This window comes from Ceratotherium simum, chromosome 22 (assembly GCF_057802395.1).
Source record: "Ceratotherium simum simum isolate JZ-2026a chromosome 22, ASM5780239v1, whole genome shotgun sequence".
Lineage (NCBI taxonomy): Eukaryota > Metazoa > Chordata > Mammalia > Perissodactyla > Rhinocerotidae > Ceratotherium > Ceratotherium simum.
The window spans coordinates 41,621,500-41,643,601 of NC_141921.1; the positions used below are offsets into that span (position 1 = coordinate 41,621,500).

General features: G+C 54.2%; 1 protein-coding gene across 5 annotated transcripts in view; it reads right to left on the bottom strand.

Moving 5' to 3' along the window:
- TNFRSF8 (TNF receptor superfamily member 8) overlaps positions 1-22,102 on the bottom strand; it is a 63,427-nt gene continuing 41,325 nt past the window's right edge. For all 5 annotated transcript variants that reach the window (XM_087446790.1, XM_087446794.1, XM_087446793.1 and 2 more), the window contains 7 exons: positions 16,835-16,928; positions 16,363-16,499; positions 14,565-14,666; positions 14,397-14,456; positions 7,399-7,424; positions 5,939-6,146; positions 1-2,261 (listed from right to left, as the gene is read on the bottom strand). In XM_087446790.1, coding sequence (XP_087302916.1) covers positions 2,017-2,261; positions 5,939-6,146; positions 7,399-7,424; positions 14,397-14,456; positions 14,565-14,666; positions 16,363-16,499; positions 16,835-16,928 — 872 coding nt within the window. In that variant the 3' untranslated portion in view covers positions 1-2,016. The remainder of the gene's footprint in view (positions 2,262-5,938; positions 6,147-7,398; positions 7,425-14,396; positions 14,457-14,564; positions 14,667-16,362; positions 16,500-16,834; positions 16,929-22,102) is intronic.

Genomic DNA, 22,102 nt, shown 5'->3' on the forward strand with positions numbered 1-22,102 from the left:
TTGTGACAAAAGCATGTTTATTCTGAGTATGCTCAAAGGGCAGGCCTTGGACCAGAAAGTGGGAGTTACATGGAGGAAGGATCTGCCTCCACTGTTCAGGAAGAACTTCCAGCAGGGGGAAGGGCTGCCCCAGCAGGCAGCGGGCTCCCTGTCCCCAGAGGCTGGCCACCTGGGTGTCTGGGGCAGAGGATTGAAGAGGCAGCCCCTGTCCTGGAGGGAGAGAGACTGCTTGGACCCTTCCGCTCAGAGGTTCCCAAATCTCAAATCTCAGTGAGTTCCCATAGCCTCACGATTCACTTTTAAGGGAACTTAGGAATTTTTAATGGATCAAAAGGTTTGTGAAGGGCCCTTGAGCGAGCGAGTGCCTCACTTCATGAAACATGGTCCATATCCTCAGGTCATGTCTGCCTGGGCCGCTCCTCAGTGGGTGTGTGGCGTCCTCAGACACCCTACAGGGTGCTCAGGGGCGCAGAGCACGCCCACACCGTCCTGGCATAAGGCATTTTGGCAAATATCGTCCATCCCATGTAAATGTCTTCAGGTTCTGGTGTAACCGCTTCTCACGGTGCCCCAGCCTCCAGCTTTCCCCAAAACATCTGAGCAGTTTCAGAAACTACCCTTGTGAGTCCTGACCCAGCCCCACTTCCTCCAGAGAGCGAGCAGGCTGGTGAGTAAACAGTGGCTTTCCCAGGCCCAGCTCCCACTGGGTAATTCCAGGAGCCTCCGGGCTGCCTGCGACTCAGTGCCCCGGTCCCTTTCCAAGGCCACTTGTTTTTTTGCAGAGTCTGAAGGCCCTGGGGAGAGCAAGCCAGTAGATTACATTGGGGTAACTACTCAGAGTGAAATGCAAAAAACCTGAAATCCAGAGCAAACTACCAAATGCTTCTTCTCTCTTGACAGTCCAGAATAAGGCAGTATGTCTGGGTGAAACCGTGTTGCTTTTTGACATCCACTTCCCAACTATGGGTGCTGAGCAGCTGGAGCCAGAGGGCAGGGTCTGGTGCCATGGGGATCTGCGAGCGTGGCAGATCTGGGGGAGATGCTTCTGCATTTCCCAGGACAGGGCTGGTGGTGCCCACAGAGCAGGCAAGGACCAGAAAGGGCCCACGGTTCCCCTTCTCCATGCGGGGAGGAAGCCCCTGGGCAAAGCAGAATAGGCCCCTCTCCAGGCAGCGGCTGGGAGCAGGGTCTCCGGCCGCAGCGGGCACTGCAGCTGCTGAGGGTCTGCAGACACCTGGGTCCTGAGATGCCTCCTACTGTGAGGACTGGGGGGACACGCTGAGACGACTGAGTTGATCCTAGGCCCTGGGCCACTGTGGGGGCTGCAGGACAGGGAAGGGCTGGCTGCACCAGAAAGGTCCCCCTCAGCCCAAGTGGGGCTGGAGGCCAGGCTGGGCACTCGCCTTGGCACAGAGCCCAGAGCAGCGGCTGCAGCCAAGATGGGGCCAGCCAACAACGCCCCATCCCTCAACTTCCCTTTTGACTCGGGAGAAACAACCACAGGCGCTGGCTCAGTGCCCATGGGGGTCCACATTTACAGTAACCGGGGGCTGCTGGCACGGCAGTAAGGCGCAATGGGCGTCACTCCTGAGGCCCAGGTGAGGGGAGAGGGGTGTGGCCTCCTGGCCCCCGCCTCAGGTGGGCTCCGGCCCTGCTGGTGTGTGGATGCCCAGGGCTCTGGGAGCATCTTCATCTGGGCAGGAACAGAAGGTGGGGTGCCCAGTCCCTGCCATCCATCCATTGCTCCAACAAATGTCGCCGTTCAGATCACCCCTTGGTCGTCTGTACTGCACAAGCCCGGCTTCCCTAGGGTTGGGGTGGGGGGCAGCTGGGTGAGGATACAGGTAGAGACCACCAGAACCCCTCCTACATTGACAGGCTGGTCGACCACTGGATGCTGGAACCTAAGTTCAGGCCAGATGGGCCTCTGCCACCCGCCTGGTGCCACCAGTGCCACCCTGGCCTCCCAGGGGGCACCCGGCTGCCCTCTCAGCCCCAGCGCAGGCAGGCCAGGCCTCATTTCCCAGAGGCAGTCGTGGGCGAGGGGTCCTCCTTCCCTTCCTCTTCCACTGAGAACATGACGTCCCCGCAGCTGCCCAGGGGTGGTTCTGTCTCCTGCTCCGGGTAGTGGGGAGCATGATCCACTTCCAGATCCTCCTCGAACTCGGGCCCCGCTGGCCCCACCAGGCCCCGGCCCTCAGGCACCTCGGTCTTCACACTCCCCACAATCACTGTGTCGGCCTTCATGATGTAGATTTTCTCTGCAAAGCAAAAGCATGGGTGAGGTGAGAGGAACAGAGCCCCAGCCGGATGGAAGCAAGGAGGCAGGGGAGCGCCCAGCTCTGCCACTTCTGCTGTGTGGCTTCAGGCAGCTGCCACAACCTCTCTGATGCACAGTAAGCCTGCCAATCTCAGGTGTCCTGAGCCTCAAAGGAGATAAAGCAGCTAGGAACTGCGTGCCGGGGAGTTAAGGACTGGGCCACTTGCTACTTATGGGAGATGCTTGTGCTTTTCTCGGCACTTCTGCAGGGATGGGGTAGGGAAGAAGAGAACAGGGTCGGGGGAGAAAGGAAGCATGGGGAGAAAGCAGGTAATGACATGGAGAACTGTAGCACCAGGGGACACGAGGAGAGGTTAGCCTGTGCGGGACGCTGTTCCACATTTGCTCCTGAATCCTCACATCACTTCTGCGAGGTGGACAGTTGATTATTATCCCTAATTACAGATACAGAACCTGAACCAGAGAGGTTAAGTGACCTGCCCAAGGTCACCAGGTAGCTAGGAGAAATCCCAAAAGAAACTCCCGCCCCGCCTGGCTGCCCTTTCTGCTCCTATCCTCGTGCCTGAAGCAAAAACCGGGGTGACCAACCTCTTCGGGTTTGCCGGGATGCTCCTGGTTTTAGCAGTGAAAGTCCTGGGTCCCAGGGCCTCTTGGGTCCAGGCAAACCCAGATGGTCGGCCCCACCCTACAGAAACCTCAGCCCTGTCAGTAATTACCAGCAGCCTGCGATTCAGACAGCTGTGCTCGGGGCCAGTATATTTCGTTGTTCCTTGCTTATTGCCCATCTCCCACCTGAGGCCTTCATGGCTGAGCCTGCCTAGCACACGGTAGGATCGCTTGTGTATATCGCTTGGACGAATGACCAGCTCAGCCCGTTAGAGGCCTGATCCCCAGGGTCCTCACCACCGTCTGCTTTCGGGGGCTTCGGAGGCTCAGGGGAGTTAAGTTAAGTGGCCCAAGAGGCTGGGAAGTGGGGAGCCTGGCCTTCACCCAGGTCAGCAGACTCTAAGCACCCTACTTCCCAGCTTCTGAGGGCCTCGAGCTCAGGGAAGGGTCCCAGCTCCCAGCTGCTCGGTCCCAAGACTCTGGATCCTGAATGGGGGAGCTCAAGAGCAACCTGAGAGCTGGGGTGGGGCAGGGAGCTGGGGATCCCTGTCTCTCTGGGTAACCCGGTTACAGCTCTCTGATTCAGGAACCCTCAAAAGAGTCTTGGGGCCCCTGTGCCCTCACCCCCATTGCACAATGCCGGCTCTTCTGTTCTGGTTTTTACACCCCCAGGAAAGAGAGAAGTGTTCAAAATAGCAGCAAGAACTGGAGGGAAGGCTGAGACAGGGAGACAGCTGCAGGCTGGGCCCGCCACACCCCGAAAGAGAGAGCAGGGCCTTGGGCCCCAGCCACACACCCTCCATCAAGGCCTGCAGGCCCCTCACCCTGGAAACCTGACCAGAGGGGCTGGCAAAAGACGGGGGCCAGAGGTGGTGAGAGAGAGGGGAGCCTGGGAGGTGAGAGAGAGTGCAGAGGCGGCTAGCCAGGGCTGGAGGAGATGAGAGAGTGGCACAGAGGAGGGGGGCAGAGAAGGAGGGGTGGGCTTGTCTAGGGAGAAGCAGCCAAAGCTGGGCCCGGCCATCACCCCCTCATATCCCTCGGGGCCTGACTCCTCTGCCTCTGACCCCATCACAGGGCTGCCCACCCCCCAGCTGGGAGGCGCAGGGTTCCCAGAAGCTGCTGGGACTTCCTGCCCCACCCAGGGCTCCAGAATCCAGAGACGTTGTCTTGGGGAGGTGGGGGGGAGGGGGGAGAAGGGGCTGCCCCTGCCTGGTGCCCAGGGGAAGAAAGATGAAGCCTAGGCTAGAGTTTGGTCCCCCTTGGGAACCGGACAAGGGGGGTGCTCCTCTGGGGTGCTGTCGGGAGGACAAAGAGCTCACCATCTCTTGGGTGCCCCAAGAAAACTTCCAAGGCCTTCCCTCCCCACCACCCTGCTCACCTGCAAGGCTTGTAGGCTGGCTCAGCTCTGGGCAGGCTGCCCACGCCCCAGCCATCCTGGGAGCCAGGTACCCCCGCTCCATCCTCCCCTCCAACATTCCCGGAGCCCCACTCCCACAGCTCCAGGTACGGCCCTCAGCGTGGACTCAAACGTTCAAATTAGAACTTAGGAAATTGAAAGGAGATGCCTTTGGTGGTATTTCCCAAAATACATTCTTTTCAAATGAAACTTGCTGAAAGCTCCAATTCCAAAGGTTTCAGTTTGGTGAGAAAGACTCTGCCCAAAGAGCTCTATCCACTGGTGCCTGCCATAGAAACGTGTAGAACAATTACAAACGCCTCTTTGGTATCATTCCAGTGATGGTTAACCCTCCAGAGAAGACAGAGATGGAGCCCACTGAGGCCCTGCCCCCAGGGAGCTCACAGCTAGGTGAGGGCAGGGTGGGGGTGGGGAGAAGGCTGTAAACACAGCCACACTGCAGGGTGCTAAGGACCCTGGGTGGGGGAGGCCTGGGGTCTAGGGGAGCACAGCAGAGGGACACCAGTCTAGACAGGAGAGTGGAGAGGGCAGGGATGCTTCCTGGAGGAGGAGGAGGCAAATAAGCAGGATCCACAGTACATGAGCAATTATCTAGATTCAAGGGGGCAGAGGTGGCTGTCCCAGGTGAGGAAGCAGCTCCCACAGAGAAACTTAGAAGTGATAGAGGGCTCGGAAAACTCAGGAAACTGCCGCTGAGCAGGAGGGGCAGACCTGTGGGGTCAAGAGGCAGGTGAGCCCGGCGAGGAGGTAGCTCGTGGCCAGCCTTGAACGCCGGAATAAGAACCCTGGGATTCACCCTGCAGGTAGCAGGCCCCCGTGAGGGTGTAAGACGGACAGGCATACACTTTGGTCGAAGCGCTCTGGTGGTGCTGGGTGGAGAGAAGTAGGAGAGGAGGCAGGGATGCCCGTGGGAGGCCAAAGCAGCAGGTTTGTCCGAGCTGGAAGGCGGCTGCAGTTGGGAGAGTGCTAGCTTCCGTGCCTCCGCAGAGGCCGGGTGGCGGTGTGGACAAACCAAGGGTTTCAGAGTCCAGCAGATGTGGGGTCGAGTCCCAGCTCTGCCACTTAGTAGCCGTGTGACGGGTAAAATCATTTCACCCCCCTGAGCCGCGGTTTCTCCACTTGTAAAAGGAGAGGAAGACTCCAGAAGGTTGAGTGACAATGGGAGGTGACACGTGCACGATGCCCGGAATGCCTCAGACAAGTGGCAGGTCTTATTGTTACTGGCATGTCTTCCTCCTGTCCCCCTCAGGGGCTCTTTCTAGGGGGCTGGGGGTGGCATTCACTTTTTACTTTAATGAGAGCAGGCGCCAGGCAGGGGGCGCCCCCCACCCCCACCCCACCCAGACAACTTCATGGCCCTATGAAGTACCACTACTATTCCTATTCTTACGGAAATTTAAACTGGGTCCAGAGGTGGGGCAAGCTCCATGATATGCCTAAGCGTCGTGCAACTCTTGCACCAAAAGCACCTCCTACTTACGAGGGCCAGTGGGAGAATCCACGCCCCTTCCAGGCTGGGCCTTCCCGCCCCAGGGTCTCTGGTTCTGGTCGGGGACCGAGAGCCCAGCACCCGTCTCCCCCCTGACCCCCCTTGGCCCTGACCACTCCGGGACCCCCCAGACAGGCCAACTCACCGATCCTGTTATTAGTATGCTCCGTGGTCACCCGGGGCTCGGGATGGTCCACGGGTGATGAGGGCCTGCTGGGGGGGCTGGCTTGCAGCAGCCGCTGGCTCTCCAGGCAGGCCGGCCCCACACTGGGGCAGGTCTCCACAGCCGGCGAACTCATTAACCCCAGCTCTTCTGTGCCCGGCTCTGCCACCAACACGCTCCTCTTCAGCTCCTGGGGGCAGAGAGGAAAGGAGCATGGATGCAGGGTGCCCCAGCCTCCCCTGAGTCTCTGAACTGTGAAGCCCCCAGTTTCTCCATCTCTGTAGACCTCAGGGAGGCTCCTTCTCTGCTTTATAGCTGCCGCATGCTACCCTGGGCTTCTCAGCCATGTAGCCTGTGTGTCGCTTTCCGGGTGAAGTCATGTTGCTTTAAACGTCTACTAAGTAACAAGGACAGTAGCCTGCGTCTCATACGGTGCTTATCGTGTGTCAATGTAACATTGACATATGTTAACCCTCATAACCACCCTATGAGCTGGCTAATATTAGCCCCTTCCCATCTTACAGATCAGAAAACTGAGGCACAGAGGAGTCAAGTAACTTGCTCGCCCCCTCCCTCAGCTCCGGAGGGCAACGCCCCTGCTCTCCCCCACCCCCCCACCCCGCTGCCCCTGGGAGGCTGGGCACAGAGCAGGGTGCCAGGCCAAGCCCAGGGAGGACCGGTATATGGCCCTTGGCCTGGGTGGTCGTAGGATCAGGGGGAACATTTGCAAAGCCCCCAGCCCAGCGCCTGCGCACAGCAAGCGAGCACTTCATAACAGGCAGATGAGATGTTCCTACTAGGAGGGTAACAGTTCAGAACACACAACCCAGGGCTCAAATCCTAGCTGATCCACCTTCCAGCTGTGGAACGACCTTTTCTGTCTGGGCGTCTGTTTCCTCTGTTATAAAATGAGACGACAGTACCAACATCTGAGGGTTGTAAGGACTACCCGGGATAACTTCGAGGAAGCACGAAGCAGGGTGCCTGGCTCATGGTAAGTGCTCCACACACGACAGCTACGTTTGAAAAGTTCGTGCTACTGATTTGTCATCCCAGCTGCGAGGACGAGACTCATGGAGGAGTGAAGGAGAAAAGAGGAAACACACAGCCTTCCTTTGACCACACCTGGCACTCAAAGTGGCCCAAACCAAATCCACGGCCTGGCAGGCCCTTCTGGAAGTCCCCGGCGGGGTGAGCCAGGAGCCTGAGGCTGCTATGGGGGTGGAGCTCCACCTCCTGGGCCTGGGCCTGGCTGAGGCCCCACTGTGCTCAGAGCTCCCTGCATGGGGCAGACCCAGCCTGAACTTGCAGGGGAGCCCGCAGCCCAGGCACTGTGGGAGGGGAACGATCCCCCGGCAGCTATCAGACCAGCAGATCTCTCAGGGAAGGAGTCAGATTTAGGGGTGCAAAGCTGGGGCAGGGCGAAGGGAGGGGCTACTTACTGGCGAGTTCCTTCTGGGCTTGGAATCTGCAAAAAGAAAAAGAGGAGAGGCTTCACCAAGGAGGGTCTGGCAGCTGCCAGGTCCTGCCCCAGCCCGCACATGGTGGTAGCTGGTGTTCAGTCAGGCCCTCGGGCTGGAGAGCAGCCGATGGGTTTCGGGGTCAGTGCCCACCCCCAGGCCTGGGGCACAGGGGCTCAGTTCCCGGTGCTCACTTCGCCAGTGGCAGTTGGAGAACTGGAGAACCACCTTCTCCTGCAGCCACTTAGCCAGTCAGCACCCTGGACCCCCTCCCTCGCCCACCCCCCATGCACAAGGAGTGGCTCAGGGGAGGCACATGCCCCAAATGGCGCTGGGGAGGCTTCCGCTGGGTCAGAAGTTTGCCTGCGGCTGCTGCCACCACCTGGTAGCCCCTGGGGTCTGGAGAGCCCAGGACTCCCAGAGCTGCGTGCGAAACTCACACGGAGGACCTCACGGCAGGGTGATAGAGGGTGGGTGACGGACCCTGAGGACGTTTTCTGAACCCTGAGCCGAACATGCCTGAAGCCCGTTGACTGGAGCCCTCTGGCTCAGGCCGGTCCGGGCTCAGTTCCTGTTACCTGTGCCTGAGAGAGCCCATGTGGCCACCTGCAGGACAGCTACTCCTCTGTCACCCACTCCTGCAACCCCGCCCTTCACTGGTCGGGAGGTGCTGAAGCAACAATTCTTAGGACACAACCTTTACCTTCTCACCCCAAACCTCCACCCTCTACTCCAGGTTTTCTCTCATGTTAAGTCAGGCGCCAGGTCACAGCCAAGTGTGTGCTGACATCTAACCAGGGCCCACTGGCATCTGAGACAGCTGGGGGTGGTGCCCGGGCATCTGGTCTACCCCAGGGCACATCAACTCCCAGGCCAGACTATCCTCTGGGGACGCACAGCCTTTCACGACTCTCAGAGAGGTCGTCTACGGAGACCGGGAAGATGCTGCTATCCGCTGTGCACACCTGAGCAGAGAAACCTGCCACGAAGATGCCAGCAAGCCAGCTAAGCTCCTCCAGAACCCTCTCTGATTTCAGCAGTTCTGGGGACCCACAGCCCTGAATCCTCGCTGAAATACCTGCAGGAGGCCGAGACTACGAAAAGACAAATAAGACACGTGGTTTGAACACGCCGTGTGGACACTAGGTTAGCCTGGGGAACACGCTTCCATGTACCTTTTAAACGACCATCAGCAGGCAGAAAGCGTCCAGTGGGGCAATGGGCCAGAATGATGGCCGAAAGAAGCACGGGTGTGAAACAACACCACCGATTCCTGATTCAACAAACGCGCAGAGTCTACTCACTCTGATAACTGCTGGTCCCGGCACAGTGGTCACCTCGGGAGGCTGTGGCTCATTCCCATGAGGCGGCCACTGTCCACTGCCCAAGCCATTGCTTTGAGAAATGATCTCTGGCCTGAGGCACATTCTTTTCAATGATGTCAGTGAAGCCAAATCTTTGACCTTTGAAAGTGATTTTGAGTTTTTGCAAATAGTCAACGGTGATTTGGCGCCAAGCCACCGGGGTGGCCCGGAGGGAAAGAAGTGTGTGACAAAGTAACAAGACAAACATAATTAAAAATGATGAAACTCAGTCTCGGGGAGGACGTGGGGAAACAGGAACACAGCTGCTCATGCCCTGCGGACTGGTTCCCGCTTTCTCCAGAACTCTCTGGCAATGAAACCCCCAAACCCTTTCACCCAGCATTCTTCTTCGGGGACACACCCTCAGGAAACAACCCTAAAGAAAACAAGTCCGTGCACAACGGTGGTATTTGTAATCATTCAAAAACTGAAAACAAGCCAGATGCCAAACAGTGAGGCAGCTTAGCAGTCCTGGAGGCCTTCCTGGCAGTAAAACCCAGGACATTACTTCACCTCTCCCAGCCTCAGTCCTGTTCTCTGGAAAACGGGACGGATCATGCCAGCTTTGGAGGGTTGTTATGGAGATTGAGATCTCAAAAGTGGAGGTGCCCAGTGATTGACCACTCTGAGAGCATGCACTCTTGATACAACGTGATGAAAATGACCCTGTACCCGTGTGGTCTTCCAACCCCAAACCCCTAACCCCGATCTAATTAGGAGAAAAACATTAGAAAAATTCCAGTGGGGGGCGGCATCCGACAACACAACTGACCTGTCCTCAAAACTGCCAAGGTCATCAAAAAAAAGGAAAGTCAGAAGCTGTCACAGCCCAGAGGAGGCTAAGGAGACACAACAACTAAATGTCATGTGTCCTGGAGGGGATCCTGGAACGGCGAAAGGACAGTAGGTAAAACCAAGTAAATCTGCATAGAGGATGGGCTCCGGTTAATATGAATGTATCAGTATTGGTTCGTTCATTGTGACAGATGCACCACGCTAATGGAAGACATTAAGAATAGAGGAAACAGGGTGTGGGGTATATGGAAACTCTCTGAACTATCTTCTCAAATTTTCTGTAAATCTAAAACTATGAAAAATGAAGTCTATTTAAAATTTTTAAAAATTAAAACTTTAAGGACCCGCCCCGTGGCGTAGCAGTTAAGTGCTCGTGCTCCACTGCTGGCGGCCCATGTTTGGGTCCTGGGTGCACACCGATGCACCGCTTGTCAGGCCATGCTGTGGCGGCGTCCCATATAAAGTGAGGACGATGGGCATGGATGTTAGCCCAGGGCCAGTCTTCCTCAGCAAAATAAAAAGGGGAGGATTGGCATGGATGTTAGCTCAGGGCTGATCTTCCTCACAAAAAAAACCAAAAAACAAAACAACAACAACAAAAAAATTAAAACATTAAATAGGGAAGGTGCCCAGGACGCTGCCTGGCACATAGTGGGTCCCTGGACGCTCATGTGGCTTGGTGCCCTGTCACACCAAGAGATAATCAGCATTTGATACTGACTCTTGGAAATAAGCATAAACTAACATAAAGGGGAAAAGGCAGAATCCAGGAGGCCCTGACATCTGCCTGCAGCTGGCTTCCAGCCCATGTGTGTACTTGATAAAGACCCAGGACAAATCACGCTGACCGAGCACAGAGGTCAGATTTCATAAGTGCTTTTCCCTTAAAACTGTTGCTTCAGTCCATTGTCTTCATTTATTGATTTCCCTCTTTTTGGGAATAACTACAATCTTCTCATAAACGTGTCCGGCATCCCAGGACAGGAGTCCAGGGACATGCTGGGCATTGGTGGCCCCCATAGGACAGGTGCATGGTGTTCCAGGGCTGCTCTGAGGGCCACTCGCACTGAGCACGTGAGCTAAGTTCTCAGACCCTTCCGTCCCTGTCACTCTCCCCTTTCAGCCCCTCCCCTCTCTGGCCTGGGATCTGGCTGCCGTGGGTGGGAAGCGGAACAGACTTCAGGAAGGAGTCTGGCACAGAGGCTCAGCCAGACTTTGGCACAGGCACCCTTCGATTCAGATCCTGGTCTCCTTGGAGAGATGGCCGATTCCAGGGCGGGGGCAGGAAGGTACAAGCTAAGCTGGGAAGGTCTTAAAGAAGTGCTCAAAACACAAAAGGATGGGAACTGAAGGACAGGGGAGCCAGCTTGAAGGGGTTCCCACTGGCCCAATCTGGGACAATTTGAATATCAAATTAAATAATGATGGTAGCAGAATCAAAGAGGAATCCATGAGTCCACACAGGTATAAATATATAAATGAAGAAAAGGAAAGTTTGACGAGGAACCAGTTATTCACAAAGCCTCAAGGCACCGCCCCTCAAAATACTTAGCGACTACCAAGGAGAAAAGAGTAACTTCGCAGTGGAAAAGCCTGCAAACACCACCTTGATCAAGTGCTCATGGTGAACCACACCAGGAAAGGGACAAAATGAAACCTGGTAGGATGGATGCCCAAGAAGAGCTCACTCAGCGTCCCTCCCGGGATCTTCCCGCCAAAGATGCACGAGCTGACCCCCATCGTGAGGAAGCATCAGACAAACCCAAGACAGGGGACATCCACAGAATCGCTGGTGGACTCTTCAAAAGTGGTAAGGTCACGAAAATGAAGGAAAAGTTGGAGGAACTGACCCAGATTGAAGGAGACTCAAGAGACAGGACAGCCAAATGCAACACGAGATTCTGAACCGGATTCTTTCGCTATAAATTTATCACTGGGATAAATGAAGAAACTTGAATGGGGTCTGAGAATCAGTTGGTGGTAATGCATCAGTGTGAATTCTCTGATTTTGATGGTTTTACTATAGTTGGGAAAAAAATACATCCTTATTTGTATGAAATACACACTAAAGGATTGGAGATGATAAGGCGTTAAGTCAGTAACTTACTCTCAAATGGTTCAGGAAAAATAGGTCCTTTGTACTGTACTTATGACTTTTCTACAAGTTTGAAATTGTTTCAAAACAACAAAAATTCTTTTTTCAACTTAAACCTGCCTGAAGGAACACGTAAAGTCACAACTATAAATAGTGTCCATTAAAATGAAAGATTAAAAGAATTTCAGTCATCGGTTCTCAACCAGGAGTAATTTCCCCTCAGGGGACATTCCGTGACATCTGGAGACATTTTTGGTTCTCGCAGCCGAGAGGTGCTACTCGTGCCTGGCGGGTCTACAGACCAGGGAAACTGCTAAACATCCTACAAGGCACAGGACAGCCCCGCAGCAAAGAATGATCCAGTCCCAAACGTCAACGGTGCCGAGGGTGAGACCCTTTATAGCATCAATAACAACAAATCCTGGTCGTATTGCTTATTAACCCAGTGGCCTTAAACAAGTTCCTTCTTCCTGTGCCTCTGGTTTCTCATCTGTGAAATGGGATAATAATAGCATGTGTCTCACAAGGCCACTGGGAGGAATGAAATGAGAACATGCACGGCTTTGCAAACGCCTACCCCAAGGACACACGCCACAATTCCAATTAATTCAAGAGACGGTTGGTGATCCTCTCATGGGCACCTGCCCGGACCCCTGATGCGCACCCTCCCAGCCCTGGAGTTCCAAGACAGGGAGGGTGGGACGCACATTCCCATCCTGCTCACGTTTAGCCCCTTCAAGCAACTGACACTGGTTCTGAAAGCTCAGAAGACCAAGGACAGTTTCTGTACCCAGCACAGAGCCACTAGGAAGGGCTCGGTGACGATGATTTGAATACATGAACGAGAGAACAAATGAATGAATGCTCCTTCCCCGTCCAGCACCCTGGAGGGACCGGGGCACCCACCCCGCTCAGTCCGTTCCCATGCTGCGCGCCACGTGCTTATCCTGGCGTCACTTTCCTTCCATCTCAAGCCTGGGAACCAGACCCCAGGGACCCACCGGAAGCCAGAGGGCCAGAAGCAGCCCCAAACAGGATGGCCACCACTGAGTCTCAGGGCTGGGTTCCTTGTAGGTCTGGCTTCTCAAGGGAAGGTGCTCTTTTTTCTTTCTTTCTCTCTCTCTCTCTTTTTTTATTTTTTGTGACAAAACTGCTATCACGAAGGTTTGAAGAAAAAAATAAACTGACGGCAATGGAAACTCTAATACTAGAAAAATGTCAAGAAAGCAAACGCGAGTTTCAATGAGACATTGAGCCTGACAGCTCATGGAAAAAGGCTTGAAACTGTCAAAACACAAAAACCCCCCTTGCAAAGGGAACACGAGCACCTGCTTGTGAAACTCATCAAGTTCAAAACACGCCTCAGGGGACCGTGTTTTTGTGCCCAAGTCAGAAGTTGGGCTTTAGCAAGTCTCTCCAAGGGGCCTGGGGGGTAGGAGGCAAGGGGGCCATGACCTGGCCTGAGGCTGACCACTGTGCTCCTGGGCGGGCAGCGGGGTGGTGCACAAAGCTTGGAGGGAGGAAGAGGGGACAGGATTGAGCCCTCTACAAACCAAACCTGCCATCTCAAGGACCAGCGCCTGAGTCTGCCCGGGGCACTTACAGGCTGTGTGGCCCTGGGCCAGTCATCTAGCTTTCTGAGCCTTGTCTCCTCCTTACTGAACGAAGAGCATCGCCCTGCCTCCCCTGGGGTTCCTGGGTCAGTGAGACACCTTAGGGGAGCCTGCCTTGAACCAGAAAGGGAAGCTCAGACCATTCACGTTCACTCCTTCCCCGGTGGTCAGAGCCCAGTCAATGCTTGTGGAGCGCTGAGGAAGACCTTGCCCTGACTCCAAAGGGGCTGCACAGAGGAGAGAAGACATTTAGCACAAGATGGCTGGGACCCGCCCCCACCCCCAACACACACACACACACACTCCCCCAGGTGAGAGCTGGAAGAGACCTCCTGCCAGGATGGGTGGGGAGGGTCAGGGGCTCCAGAAGGCTGCCTGGAAGAGCTGGCCCGGAGGTTGGACAGGGATCAGACATCAAGGACAGGGAGGGGTTCAGAACAACTTAGAACTCAGGAAGTCCTGGGACTCCTGGTGAGGAAAAAGGCCCCAGTCACAGGCCGGCCGCCCAGCACAGCAGCCGCTGTTCACTGCGTGCTCCCCGCGTGCAGGCACCCCGCAGAGCGCCTAACAGGCCCCATCTCGATTGATCCACACGCCCACCCTCTGAATTAGGTCCCGCTGTCCCCATTTTACAGCTGAGGAAACTGAGACACAGAGGAATTAAGTGACTCACCCAAGCACGTGTAGCTTGTAACTGGGGGAACCAGGATTCCAGCCCTATCTGCCTGCCCTACTGACCCCTATACCCCTCGGCGGCTGCCGGAGGGGGTGGTGAGGAGGCATGGGGTGGGGAGAAGGAAAAGGGAGGTTGGGAAGGAGGGGGAGAGAGGAGAGGAGGGGAGGGCATCAGGAATGCCTCTCCTGGGGGCGCTGTGGAGGAAGGAATGGAGACGGGTGGATTTTTAAGCCTTCGTGCCAGCACTCCATCCAGTGCTGTCCAGGGCATGTCACACAGTCTCCACGCACATTATATTCCCATTTCAGATGAGGTTGTAGACAGAGGAGCTTGTGGGAAGCACACAGAGGGAGGCCCGAAGGAACCCCAGACCCAGGGCCGAGAGCTGCTGCATGTCCATGTGGCTCAAGCAGCCCCGCGGACATCTGGACACTTACCCACTAACCCAGGCTCCAGCTTGGGCCGGAAGGTCCTGGCTGGGTAGCACAGGTGGAGCTCTGAAACGACAGCAGGGGAGGGCTGGAGGTGCCAGCCTCAGAGAGCAAGGCAGGGCAGGGACCCAGGCCAGGCGCCCTCCACAAGGCCCCAAAGACACATCCACTCACTCTGCCGAATCCACCTCCTGCAGGCCTTCCGGTGGCACAGGAGGAAGGAGCCGGAGCTGACGACCACCACCAGCGTCAGGATGACCCAGAAGAGCACAGGTCCTGGAACACAGAGGCAGCCCTGCACTCTCCACCCTGATGCTCGCGGCCCCCGAAGTCTACATCATGGCAGTGAGCCAGGAGCCCCACTGCAACCACACAGGACAGCCCTGGTGCAGACTACCTCCTCCTTCTCCTGGGACACAGACTCCATTGTGGCTGCCACGACCTGGTCCTTTCCCAAGCCAGGACTGAAACCCAGACCCTGTCTCTGTCTGGTCCAGCCCTCACCCACTTGCCCTCCCTCACCTGGCTCCAGGAAGACCATCAGGGCGGCTAAATGGTGGAGAGAAGAGCAGACCGTTTCTAGAGGGTGACAAATTGAGGAGTCAAGGAGCCAGAATGAAGAAGGAATCGAGGTCCTAAAGAACAAAGTCCAGGGACCGTGGAGGAGGGCATGTGTGATGCGCAGCCCCCGGCAACTGGCTGGCAGAGTGGCGGGGAGGCTGAAATGGGTCTGGCACGGCTCCCAGCCTCCCCTCTAGCCCGGAGGCTCCGTGGGGGCAGGCACAGGGTCTACCCTGCAATAAACACACTCAGCAAGGGCTCCCTGAATGAGCGAATCAACAGCGAATTAAGCCGTGGGACCACTACTACCTCCATTTTACAGTTAGGGAAACTGGGGCTCTCAAAGGTTGAGTAACTCGTTCAAGGTCACCCTGAGGGCAAATGGCAGAATCTTGGCTCAGGTCAGGCCACGGGGACGCCAGTGCCCACGCGCTTACCCGATATCTGGGTATTTTTCTTTACATCTTAGTACTGTACTTGTCTCCCTTTTTCCTTTTGTCACTTTGAAGATCATATATCTAGTCATTGTTTTTTTGTGTGTGAAGAAGATCAGCCCTGAGCTAACATCCATGCCAATCCTCCTCCTTTTGCTGAGGAAGACTGGCCCTGTGCCCATCTTCCTCTACTTTATATGGGACGCCGCCACAGCATGGCCTGACAAGCGGTGCGTCGGTGCGCGCCCGGGATCCGAACCCGGGCCGCCAGCAGCGGAGCGCGCGCACTTAACCGCTAAGCCATGGGGCCCGCCCCTCTAGTCATTGTTTTTTAAGTCCATTTTTGGATGTTAAAAAAGTAGTATGTGCCACATAAGTGCTTCTCAGACTTTAAATGCATATGAATCTCCGGGGGCCACGTTAAAATTCAGTTTCTGATTCAGTAGGACTGAGGTGGGGCCGATCATTTGTTTTTCCAGCTAGCTGCTGATGCTGCAGGTCCAGCAGCGGGGCACTTGGAGAACAGCCGGCCTGAGAACTACCGCCACCTAGTGTCCAACCCCAGAACTGCAGGTCCTAAAATGAACTGCACTTGGGAGGGAATGCCTGCAAGGCGCCAGGTAATGAGCTGGCCGCCACGTGCGGTACTGCTGACCCCTCTGCAGGGCACAGGCTACTGCAGTTTCACAGGCTAGAAAACAAGGCTCAAAGAATTAAGGAACTAGTCAAGGTCGTGAGTTCATTCAGGAGTAGCGATTTTGGGCCATGAAGATGAAGCTGTGAATAAAACGCCTGCTCGTAAGCATTAAGGAATAATCACCAGCAATGACAGGGCCACAGCCCCAGCTCAAGAAGCTGGAAACCTGGGGTCAACCTTGGTGCCCCCCACCCACTGGATGCCACTGCCCCGGGAGAGAAGCCTCTGTCCTTCCGGCCTCCTGGGAGGAAGGCCCTGCTTCCTGGGGGCGAATGATTACCTGAAACCAGCGTGGGCTTTCCCGTGGAGGAGAAAGAGATGGGAGCACTCGTGAGGATGGAGGCGTCCCCCCGGGCGTGGGTGATGCCCCCTCCATGCCCCTGACTGGTCTGGGGGTCTGCCAGGGAGGGGGTGGAGCTGCAGGGAGAGAAGCCAGAGGTAAGACTGACCACAAGATGGAAAAAGGGAAGTGTGTGCTCAGGAATAATTCCCTTTCTATAAAGACTGTGTAGACAAGGCCTGAGTCCCCAGATCCTCCGCCCAGTCTCTGCCAGGCACTTTGAAGGCGGGGACTGGATTTCTAGGACTTCTGGCTTTCCAGTAGTGCCAGCACAGAGCGCGGCACACATTCTCCAGGGGACTTTTGGGCTTGGCACAGAGATGCAGCCCAGGCCCCACCTCCACGCCAGCCCAGCATGGAGGCATCCCCAGGGCATGGCAGGCCCCATGGAGGGAAGGGGCCGGGGAGTCACCTGGCGGACGCCTCTCTGTCCTCTGGGTTGGTGCTGCAGTTGGGGTGGGATCCCGCAGGAGGTGGCTCATCCGTGGCGTCCCACTCAGCCGTACCTGCAGGGAGTGGTCTCAGAATTGGTGCCAAGGAGCCTTACCATCGGGGACTGGCGACTTCCAGGGACGCAGCACAGTGGGGCCAGGACACTGCTGCCGGGCAGACCCAGGTCTGTGTCGTCTCCTCCCTTCTTCTCTCCCTCCTTCCTTCCTTCCCTCCATGCAACAGCTTTTACTGAGCACCTACTGTGTACGGAGACTATGCAGGGAGCTGGGATGTAGTAGTGAGCAAAACAGACAACATCCCCACTCTCTGAGGCTCACAGACATGACCCAGAGGTCACATGAAGGCACGTGGGGTCCCCGTAATGGGGGACTCAACCTCGTCTGACGGAGGAGGCTTCCCTGAGGAGGGGATTGCTGGGATGTGAGTGGGGATGGGAGTATAGAAGCAGAGGAAATAGAAGGTGAGGAGGCCCAGAGGTGGGGGAGGGAGGAGAGGGATCGGTCATAGCAGCATTATTCCTAGCAGTCAAAGAAGTGGCAACAACCCAGATGTCCATCAGCTGGTGAACAGATAAACAGGATGTGGGATATCTGTCCACTGGAAGGCTGTTTGGCAATAAGAGGAACAAAGTACTAATACAGGCGACAGTGTGGATGAACCTCAGAGGTATAATACTCAGCGAAAGAAGCCCGACGGAGAAGAACACATATTCTGGAAATGTCCAGAAAACGTTAATCTAGAGGAACAGGAAGTAGATTAGTGGTTGTCCAGGCTGGGGATGGGCATGGGGATTGACCACCAATGGGCAAAAGTTTTCTTAGATCGTGGTGATAGTTTCACAACTTTATAAATTTCTTAGAAATCATTGGGTCGTACACTTAAAACTAGTAGATTTTATGGTATGTAAATTATACCTCAATAAAGCTGTTTTGTAAAATTGGGTCTTTCTCCCCAAAGTGATGATTTTAATTAGCAAAGGGATGGGATCACGGTGATAGATTGCATTATAGTTCCGTCTCCTCACCCTGCCCCACACCCACACCCTCTGCCAGATGCCTCTGCAGCTCCTCCCGGTGGAGGCAGGTGTCTGTGCCCCCACCCCAGCCATGCCTGAACTTGGTCAGTGGAACGGGCCGGAAGTGACAGCGTGCCCAGTCCCAGCCTGGGCCTTCAGAGGCGTCTGTCCTTCCACTCGCCCCCTTTCTGCACTTCTGCCATTGCTGTAAGGAGACCGGGCCCCGGGTAGGTAGCCAGCCCGCGCTGGTCCCAGAAGTAAGAGAAACATGAGGAGCCCAGGCAAGACAGCAGAGCCGCCCGCCGAGCCGCGGAGGCCTGAGACACGAACCCTGAAATGCTGCCTGTAATGCCCTGTTCCTGCTGCTCTAGTTGGCTGAGATCGTCAGATTTGTGTTTCAAAAGATCAAAGTGGAAAAGCTGCTCCTCGCCTCCAGCCAACTGTGATCACACAGGAAGGTGGCCTGGTGACTCTAGACCTGATTTTACGTAAGAGAAGCCTGATAAGTAAATAAAAATAATAAATAAATTTAAATACCTCCTGATATTTAAATGTAGCCTCAATTTTTAAAGTTCTTTTCTTTTGAAACCAACTTTATTGAGGTATAATCTATATAGAAGAAAATGTCCCCTCAGTGTACAGTCTGACGAGCTTTGAAGAACGTATACTTCCACGGAACTGGAACTCCACTGCAGATCTGGAACATTCCCACCACCCCAGAAAGTTCCCTAGTGCCCTTCTGCAGTCAGTCCTCCCCCCACACCCAGGCAACCACAGATCTGCTTTATGTCACTGTGGACTAGTTTGCCTGTTCTAGAATTTCCTTAGATGGAATCATTCAGTATGCACTCATTTAGCGTCTGGCTTCTTTTAGCACAATGTTTCTGAGATTCATTCATGTTGTATGTATCAATAGTTCATTCTTTTTTATTGCTGAATAGTGTTCCACTGTATAGATGTACCACCACTTATGTATCCACTCCCCAGCTGATGGACATTTGGGCTGTTTGCAGTTTGAAGCTATTATAAATAAGGCAGCTATGAGTATTCTTGTACAAGTCTTTGTGAGGACATCTAATTTCATTTTTCTTGAGAACCTAGGGGGGAAAGGCTGTGTCACCATGCTGACCAGACTGAATGTCTTTCAGGACCGGTTCAAAGCTGGTCACCTCTGATCTGACCCAGCCACTTTCTTTTACAGATGGAGAGAACCACAGAGCTGGAGCTAGAGCCAGAAGGTAGGGCTCCTGAGTCCCAGCCCAGAACATTCTCTGTTGGACCACACCGCCTCCTGCCTGGGGAATGAGCACTTTCTTAAAAGCTACGATTAACTGCCTTTCTGGGGCAGAAGAAATTGGCCCACATTTGAAGTAGGTCGTGCCCAGCCACTATCCTTCTCCGCCCCCACAGCCCTGACGGTGGCACAACCCCAAGCAAACACACTCCCCTCTCATGATGCCTCTCAGATTTTTCCTGAAACACTTTGAAGAGCAAGTGAGACTAAGATTAATTTCCTTCTTGAATTAGTAGGGTCCTGAGGAACCCTGCTTTTTGGGGGGGGTCTCCAAACAGATACTGTGTCTTTCCACATGGTCACTAGACTATAACCTGAATTAGTTGAAGCCTGGAGGCCTTAGGCTATGAGGAAGACGATGCAATTTGTTATGATAATTTCTATTTATTTTCAAATCAGTATTTGAATTAGTATTTGAAAGGTCACTGGGTTTCATGAGAGTTGACTTTGAGAGGACTGGAGGAGCTCTTGTGCTCAAACACACTCACTGTGGCTACACCCAGTGGGCACCAGGAGGAGAGAGCTCTCTGGCCTCTCTCTGAGGCAGCCTCGGGTATAAGATGCCACTGGAACACCTGCTAGAATCCAGGGACAGAACTGCTGTCCCTCCTCCGAGTGGAGCCTCAGCGCTCCGGTGCCTCTCATCCCGTCTCTGTACGCACTGTACCTCACCCATAACCCTCCTCCTCCCCCCTGGGTTAGTGACTCTCCCCTTTTCTTCCTCCTTTGGATCTCAAGGTGAGCAGAAGACACCGTTTAGCCCCTAGTTAGCCTGTCTGTGTTCTCTGGTAAGGGCCCACTGAAGAAGGAAAAAAAAAGAAGGTACCTCCTCTTAGTCCCAATTTAGGAACCAGAAAAAGACACTATTTACCAGACTAAAATATTTCTCTTTAAACCCAAACACCCAGTCCTTGGGCCATTTAAAGGAGAATGGTCTTAGCATCAAATGGATTCTCTTTTTGTACATCCAGCAATTGCTTAAAATCAGAGGAAATTTTCGTCATCATATTTGCACTATAAATTTCGTGTCAGCTTTTTATTTTCCCTAGAGTTTTCGGTTGCTTTTCTTTTTCCTCTTGATAAAAAAAATAACGTGCCTTCATCATGTCCTCAAGTTTTTCAACTCTACCACTCACGAAATTTACTGCAATTCTTCCTTTAATTCCTGCAAATAGTTCCCTGGAGCCCTGCATTTTCCTGCTCTGATCTGGTCAATTGGTCTGTAGCTCAGCTGTCCTGCTGGGACGTCCCTTCCTTGCTCTCCTGGGATAGAGTCACTGTTCCTTAGATTACATGATTTCTCCTTTTTTGTTTTTTGCCCCTTATTTAGCTGGATTACATCTTCAAGTAACTTTCAAGAGAGAGGATACATGGGGGGAAAGCTTTCTGCCCTTTCATATCTGAAAATGTTTTTATTCTGCTTTCAAACTTAATTGTATTTTAGCTGAGTGAAAAATTCTAGGTTCAGAACTAAGGAGCTGGTGTGGTCCAGGAGAGAGTACTCTGGGCTGGGACTCAAGATCCTTGTGTTCCAGCTCTAGCTCTGGTCCTGTGTTTCTCTCCATCTGTAAAAGGAGGTGTCTGGATCAGATCGCAGGCAGCCAGCTTTGAACTGGCCCTCAAAGATCTTCTGTGTGGCCGGCACAGTGACCCAGTCGTCCCTCTCCTAGGTATTTACTCATGAGAAATGAAATTATATGTCCACACAAACACTTGTAAAAGAACGTTTGTAGCAGCTTTATTCATAACAGCCCTAAACCAGAAACAAGCCAAATGTCATCAACTGGTGAATGGATAAATAAATGGTGGTACATCTATGACATCTAGGTGTGGGTAATTTTCATTCATCCTGCTTTGCTCTTGGTAGGTCCTTTCAATCTGGGGTCTCATATTTTTCAGGTCAGGTACGCAGGGTAAGTCAGGGCACCACTGTGGGTGCAAGGCCTGGGCCACACAGTGACCATGTCAAGAGGGCTGTGAGAAACGGAGGGCAGAGATCCAAGGCTGGGGTCACAGAGGGGATTACGGCACTTCTGCTGACCTGAGGCCTGGACCGTGCCAGTGTGCCTACTAGGAAGGCCACACCAAGGTGGTCACCAGGCCTAGGCTGGGCTGTGGGGTTGCCGGGGGACTGCCTACTCTGGGAGCAGGGCTGGGGCAGGGCACCACCAGATGTCCCCCCAACAGGCCCTGCTGAGGGACTGTGCAGCAGGGGCAAGAAAAAGCAAACGCTGCCAAGAGAAGCCTCCTTCCTCCTGCGACGGCCCCCAGCGCCCTCTGCTGGCAAAGCTTAACATCATGCTCACAAGGAGAAATGCTCGAGTCCGATCCTTGACTGCACGGCAGGTACTGAAAGATGAACTGGGAGCTGGGAGGCAACAGACTGGTAACAAGCACACTTTCTAAAAGCCTTTTCTTGTCCTCTATCCTCTTATGGTTTCTTTTTCATAGCGTTCTGTTCTCACCGTGAGGATGTAACAACTTCTTCAATTTCTCCGAGGACACTAATTTAATTTTTTAAAGTTCTCTTCTCTTCCTGGATTTACCATTGCTTCATCTGTAGCAAGTTCTTCTGTTTGTGTATCTTGTTATTCTCCTTCATGTTGCTGGTTCTCATTATACGTCTGAAGATCTTTACTGCTCATTCATATTTATTTTAAAGGAAGGACTGTGCTGCATATTCCAGTAGCTGGTGGGGTTTCTCCTGCTGTGGTGTTAGTGTGTCCTGTTCAGGATGGGTCTCCTCCCTGAGGAGGAGGCCTGCTGGGGACTCGGCCGTGGGTGGGGAGGGTGAGCTGGCACCTTCACTTTAGGGTGACTTAGCAGGGGCAGCCTACTGACAGGGCATACTCTCAAATTAACAAACAAAGAGGGCTTTACACCAGAGTGGCAGCACCACACTGGGACCTAGATGTCCC